Raw genomic sequence first — 7,582 nt, forward strand, 5'->3', positions numbered from 1 at the left:
AGATTAGACAGGGTTTGGTTTAGACAGGTTTCACTGTACAATATTGCCTTCATGTAATATACATGCACTGTCAATAGCATTACTATTCACCCCATTATCTACGCAACAGCCACAGTCTGCTGCACTTTATACCCTCAGTTTATTCTGTTCTGATATGTATATGCCCACAGACTTGGAGCAAGTCTAACACCAAGGGTCAAGGAATACAATGCTAAGTGCTGCTTGCATTGTACAGCCATGCCCAGAAAGTGTACAGTGAGTTTCAAAAAGACAGATTACTGTAAAATTTTAGACATGTAACCGTCGTCATCAAAGGTAACAACACGTCCTGATAATAATACCGAACAAACAAATTGTATGCCTGTACACCATAGATTGAGTGCCTTGTTTGTGAAAATTTGCTGTGTAACTGTGGTTAGGCATCAGAGAACTGCAACTTCAAAAGCGTCAACAATTGCAGTGATATTGCTAATAACTGTGTATAGTATATGGTTGCTAATAAAACCACTGTGTAAAGTAAATAGTAAATCATATTACAGTCAAATTAGAAAAACAATCAAACTCCATCATATCCATGACAACATTAACAGTACCATTGTCACTGCAGCAAGAAACTTGAGAACTCTGATATGGAAGTGTGTGTCCTTGGATGACTTTTTGGTTTTCTTGTTTAACCCTTCAAGTGCCAAAGTTAAATTCTGTCACCCTCATGAAATAAACCTAGTCTATTTTTTCAGACTTTTCTCCACATTTTGATCAAAACTGTAGCCAATGAAAATTAATGTTCATTTGGTCCAATAAATTACGGAAAATATCATAAATATTGGTGACACAATTGCTCCAAAATTTTGTTGGGAAAAGGTACAGCACTCAAAGGGTTAAGGTAGATTGCGCCTCGAAAGTGAAAGACTTACACTTTTGCTCAAACTTTTATCAATGAAACTTTCAGCCATTCTCTTACTAAAAGTACACAGTGTTCTTTTAACATATACCAGTCATTTATTTCAGTAAGAAAAAAAACAAAAGTACAATCTGCTTTGGTGATGTTCTGTTAACTCGTGGGTGGAAATTTACAATCCAACCACTGAGGGCGCTGTTACATGCCTCAATGACACCTAAAAGATGAAACCGCATATAAAACTGAATTTCCTCAATATTTTTCATGCAAATTTTAATTAACATGCAACAATGAAGCAAAACACCAAGAAAATATCTGGGTGAGATATATATATGTATAAATTCACAGGAAAAAAGCGATGCAAATAATTTCTACCATGGGAAGCCTAGTCAAAGTATTTAAAGGCAAAGCACCTGATAGACATGATCATATCACAAAATCTAACGCAAGTGAGGCAGGTTTTCATGATTCTAAGTCGTTCACATGAGTACTAAAATGAACACGATTATTTAAATTTTAACACGATAACATCTTATATTTAAGAAAACACAAACATGATCAAAAGCATTTCCTTTATGCGAGCAAGACAACTGCAGCAGAACAGTAAATTGTCACTGCAGCTTGTCAGAATATGCACCTACAGTAATATCATCTCAGAAAGACCCTTTGATGATTGACGTGTGCTTCTTTACAAGTAGTATTTCTCTTAGTAGGGAAAATTACCAGTTTGATGTTAATCTAATAAGCCAGATGAAGGTTTGTTGGCAGTACATTAAAGCTGAATTTGAAACTATCAAACTGTCTAAACAAACTCTGTGAAAACATCGCACAGGGTATAGACAATTTCACCCGATGAACCTCTATTAAAGTTGGTGCCGTTTTACACATACCAATCCTCGTACTTCGAAAAGTAAAACACAAGTCTCATATATCTGAGCACTGCCATTGAAGATACAGAAATGAGAAATAAAATCACATAAAAGATACGGTGAGCTTATTTCTTGCAGGCATCTTTCGTTCTGCTTTGGCAATTAATGTGCAAATTGTGGTAATGCTTAACCACAGCACTACACATGGGGCAGAATAATCCTCTTGGTAACCAATCATCGTTCTCCCGGATGCAAATTTGCATAAAGCCGAAAAGCTCTACATTTGCCCAAGATGGCCATAGCAATTGGGAGAAATTATTTGTAGCCATTTCTTACTGCTTCAAGAATGCCATGAATGACAAAGTCAATACAATCCTGACATATTAAGGCAGATGGATGTTTACATGAGTAAAGACATGGCTGCACTGCTTGATAAAAGGCAAAATAAAACCTTATGCATTGCTCCAGATCGCAATATTGGCTTAACTTTCAGTCTGTTATAATATGAGGTAATCAAATCTGTAGACCTACTGTCCAGGGACACCATATTTTATTTTGCTTTGACAGTGAATTTTGCATTTTTGCAAAATACACCTGTGAGTACCAATTATTAGATGAAGTGAAATTCATGCAGCACTCCCATCCTGACCCACCCTCTTAGGCTGTAGGATCAATATATTTTTCTCTTATACTTATTCCTTAATCTTTACTAATCCCTGCCACACTCATAATATATTTCCTACCTCCTGGCTAAATCCATGGCTTTGCATGTCAGGATTCATTTGAGGGAAGCTATCCTTGACAATATCTTCTGTAAATCTTTTCTTTGCATACACATGAGAACTTTGTGATATGATTAAAGAACATTCAAGCTTTAAAAATCAAATTTTAACCTCAATAAGCCTCATACATTTTACATGCAATTCTCTTCTGCATGACTCGACTACATGTACGACGCACAGAAAGTCTCAAGAATTTTATGTACATCAGACAATCAGCAATGCCGCATGCACAGCATGATCATGATTTCTTCGAAAGAGCCACTCCGATTCCAACCAGACTTCCCAGAGCCAGAGCAGCACCACCAACAATTGCCATTCCCATCAAACCCTCTGTTGGAAAATAAAAAAGAATGAGATTAAATATTCCTCTGGAATAAGCAAGTAAATTTTGGAGTGAACAACGTATGAAAGGTCTCCTTGAAAATAACTGTCTTCAGTAAATTTTTTAGTCAGGTGAAAATTTTCAATCAAGACTTCATGCTGATTCTGCTAATGCCCTCCGTTGTTTCTGACAATACCATTCTAACCCCCATTTCAAATAAAGAGGTCTAACTTTACTACAGTAAACAGGGTCAACCAGTCCTATGGAGGGACTGGGGGTCAACCAACCTGTTATGGTGCAAAGTTCTTGATGTGGTTCATTGAAATTTCTCTTACCTCTGTTCATTTTCTTTTTGATAAGTTTCTCAAGTTCCTGTGCTTGATGATTTTTTGGCTCCTTTTTCAGAATTGCACGGATGTAGTTGAGTGCTTTGTTGTACTCCTGGAGAAAAATACGAACAAAAAGGAACAAAAACAGATTAAGATCAGCACTAGATTCAAAACCATGGAGTATAGTCAAGAATAATTTCCTATTATTACATCTTGACCGAAATCTTATCCGACAACTAAAAAGAGACGCACTGACTGAAGAATCTAATGGTGGCAGGAAAACACATTTTGTTGATTGTTTTGTAAAATTCATAGTTTTTCCATTCTATATTGCACTGCTATTAATATTCTCGAACACAGTATGCTTAGAAGCCATGGATGGACACAGACAATCGTAAAAAGTTCAACACATGATGTGATACAAGAGAGCACAGCAAATAATTCGTACTGGCTAGGTAACAGTAATATTACAAATAATTGATTTTATTTCAATGTCCTAAGAGTTCGCGTTTACGCAAAAATCGTGCGTATTTACGCATTGAAATTGACTCCCTACGCATTTTTTTCATTGTTATGCGTTTTCTATACGCAAAGGATAACACCGAAAGTACTCCCCACGACTGAGCTTAGGCGACAACCAGACGAAATTTGTTGCAACACATTTCTGTCAATCACTCATTTTGTGTGGAAAGTTTCAGATTCTCTGGGCGTTGTCTGAAAAATCAGCATCGAAGTTCACAGGTTATCACGTTAGGCACGTTATCATGTCAGCTGTGCCTATGAATTACGTTGCTAATTTTCAGGCGAGCGATAGTTTCTGAAACTTATGACACAAAGTGAGTGATTGACAGAAATCTTGCGACAAATTATATAAATGCCAACCGCGCACGATCATCGCGTCTCGCTGTTCCCAAATTTTGATCAAGCACACATGCAGCATGGCGTCGAAGCAGACAAATCTGTTTTCTTTAAACTTTGCTCTACGAGTCCGTGAAAAAATGATTCATCGGTAGAGCTCGACGGAATCCCGATAAATTTTGAACACTGCAGAAGTGTCTGGATAAGCTGCCATAACTCTAACTTTTGGGTTGCCCGATGTGTTTTGACAGTCGCATGTATACCCTTCGCTGTTACGTTTCTGAGAATCAACATTGTTCAAGTTGTTCGTTAAACTGTTTTCATTAAAATAATGTTACATCGTACAATCCGAATATGTAGTGTAGGTTTATTCAACGGAACATTATATTTTACAGTCAGTTTTTCATCAATTGAGTGCGGAAGTGAAATTACGCACTCAAATCCAGCCATTACGCAATTTTAGCAGACTAATGCGTATGCCGTACGCGAGGAGAAAAAAGTCACCGCGAACACTGGTCCTAATTGAAGGCGCTATTTGAAGTTACTGCAATGCATTTGTAAACATATTATATTACTTACATCGGTAAGAAGGTAATTATGTATCACTTTATCAAATGAGCACTGATTTTTGCTGAAATGTCGGTAAAACACACTTCTATGCACCAACCATCTCGCTATGAACAATACGATTACTCTGATGGCTTAGGGCTCAAGGGGTGAATGAAAATACACGGCAAGGCTGTCAGTTGTAATCTATTTATATATAATGGGCACCCTTGTAATCTGGCAAAAATTCCACATTTGAGAACTCCATGATTTGCCTGCCTTGGGTTTGATTGAAAAAAACCAAACTCACCTTAAGTCTGTAGTTTCCTATCGCAAGGTAGAAGAGATAATCTCTCTGGCTTTCATCGTCAGAGTTGATGTAGAGTTGTTCAAGGAGAGCCACACCTTTCTGCATGTCTCTGAGATACCTACTCCTTATCAAGCACCAGGAGTATTCAAATGTGGCCCTCGCACTAACCATCCCCTTGCTGGCCTCCTCATTGTACTGCCTCTCAAATTTCTATTCAGAGATGAGAACAGAATGTTTTGTTAACCATATCTGTGATCTCAACTGCCAAATATCTTTTAGTGGGTATTACAAAAAACCTTCATAATATATTAAATGTATCACCCCTGTTTCTCTATACAGGTCCGTCAACCTTTCTGAAAACAAAGGGATTATACCAAATTCTGGCAGTGAACGGTTTGAAGCTCTTCATTGGTTTCTAAATCATTAATGGATCTTTTTCTTAACTCCAAACAGCATTGCCATTTGCTGCGTTTTTGAGTCAGAGACTGGGATGGTGAATATAGACACGGTGCAGGGACGGTGATATGAAGTACAATTTCAAAACTACCACAGTGCCTACTTGTCTCACTGCTTTCCCCAACTTTTGCATGACATTAGTAATTTAATGCACTTTATATGTATTTGTTAACTTCCTCATATGACAATCCCGAGTAAAACCAATAATTTCTCACGTATTACGTCACAAAGATTGCCCTAAAACATTCGTGAATGACAGTACAGTTACTGGTAGATAGCCCTGAATAATGTGTTGCAAAAATCATTTGAGAATTTTTTACATCGAGTACTTGTGTAGTTTGGGCTATCAAGCCTTAAGACGGCTGAAATAATTGTAATTTTAGCCTGGTGTGTTGGCTGTTCGGCCTTGCGGCTGAACTATGGATGTAACAACCCGGTACAAAACAAACTGGTCAACGAGAAACATAAGTGTTCCCATCAGCCGACGATCAGAGACCTGATCTGATGTAACATGTAACATCAATGTACTCATGGACCTGTTTCAAACGCTGATAAAAAGCATGTGCGCTTGGACAGTAGGTGAAGCATATGTTCGGGTATAGAAAAACTAAAACACCTTACTTCAATCCCCTGAACGAGATTTGTTTTTTTACAACTGTGAACAGTGAATACAATATCACGAAAGACTGTGTCATCACCATCGACCTTGTGAACTATTACGACGACATCAACCGAACTTAAAGGGGTTTCCGTCGTAAAGCACATCGCATTTCGGATGTGTTGGGCTCTAAAACCATTCAAACTGTACTTTAGTTATCCCGTCCCGTGAAATTAAGATTGTCACTGTAACTTTACAGTCTGCCGCCTACCCTGAGATCTTCGGGTGACACTACCTCTTCTACGACCGTCTCCATGTTGAGTTTCCTGGGTCATGTGAAGTCACCACACATGCGTCATCCGATATACACGTCACCCTCGTCCGTTTCATGGAAAAGGAGGGCGACGCATACGGCCGGAGACGTAAATTCATTCGGATTTATAACGATGTGAAACCCACATAGTGTATGCGGATCTTGCCAGGTACAGTCATACGTCACGGATATGGGGTGAGACACGAATATCTGCTCATAAGGATATTATCATCATCCTAAGCGTGCAATTCCTAATTTCAAACAACCGCTTTGACTATGTGATGTCAACATACGTCAAAACAAACAAGCAATCAAACAAACAAACGACTGTGTATCTGCTTGTTCACTTGTTTGTTCTGTTTACTTGTTTGTTTTTGTTTATTGTGTATTTACTTTTTTGACCGTTTTCAATGTCACAATTGATCCGTCAGTCGTTTGTTTTTTTACCTGTTTGTTTATCCGTTTGTTTTTTATGTTTATTTTTGTTTATTCTATTTTATTATTTACTTATTTACTGTTATTCAGTCTGAGTTTCCTGTGGTACAACATAAAATGGTAATACTTTTTTCAGTATTTTTCTTTTTGTATCATATCCACGCTCTTTTTGTACATCTTACACGTATCATGTTGAAATATTCAGTATTCAAACTATCAATATCATCAAAATATGTGTTGTATTTAACTAGTTGAAATGGAATGAATGAAATAATCGAATGGCTGTATTGTGTATGGATATGGCGGACAAAGAATCGTACATTGCAAGTTTGTAAAAGCGTGTTGTTTTGACGTACTTGATAGAAAGGATAGTGACATTTCAGCAATAAATCTACATACGTTGATATGTCTATTCGAAATACATATATTGTTTGGCCGCGAAATGTCACGGATTGTTATGTTCACCTTTCTTACATGCCTCGTGGTGAGTGCAAATCAGTGCATTGATTTGAATAGATACATCCGGGGAGTTAGCGGGCCGTGTGACCGATGTACAGACCGGTTTCCATAATTACCCGGTCCGGTGAAGCCCTTCGACGTTTTCGACTTCAAAGACGTAAAATCACAGGGGACTCAGGCTTCTTGTTTGTTTGTTTGTTTATTCGTGTTGGTTTATATGTTACGTATGATTATTTCCATATGCAATAAAGAACCAATAAAAAGTTGTATTTGTGTACATTTTGTCTATAAAGAACGGTGTGTTTCCCTTTGTTCAATAAATGATACTTTAAAAAGTCTCAACTACAATATCCCACATACGAAATAAAGCATACCCCGCCTTTGCCATGAGGAGTAAGCATCCATGT

General features: G+C 37.7%; 1 protein-coding gene across 1 annotated transcript; it reads right to left on the reverse strand.

The window, feature by feature from the left end:
• Window positions 1-976: 976 nt before the first annotated feature.
• LOC139118899 (mitochondrial fission 1 protein-like) lies at window positions 977-6,371 on the reverse strand. Its single transcript, XM_070682462.1, has 4 exons — window positions 6,240-6,371; window positions 4,915-5,124; window positions 3,207-3,312; window positions 977-2,879 (listed from the first exon to the last, which is right to left on the reverse strand). The coding sequence occupies exons 1-4, from the start codon at window positions 6,282-6,284 to the stop codon at window positions 2,788-2,790; spliced, it is 453 nt and encodes a 150-aa protein (XP_070538563.1). The 5' UTR covers window positions 6,285-6,371; the 3' UTR covers window positions 977-2,787.
• Window positions 6,372-7,582: the final 1,211 nt, after the last annotated feature.

This window comes from Ptychodera flava, chromosome 19 (assembly GCF_041260155.1).
Source record: "Ptychodera flava strain L36383 chromosome 19, AS_Pfla_20210202, whole genome shotgun sequence".
Lineage (NCBI taxonomy): Eukaryota > Metazoa > Hemichordata > Enteropneusta > Ptychoderidae > Ptychodera > Ptychodera flava.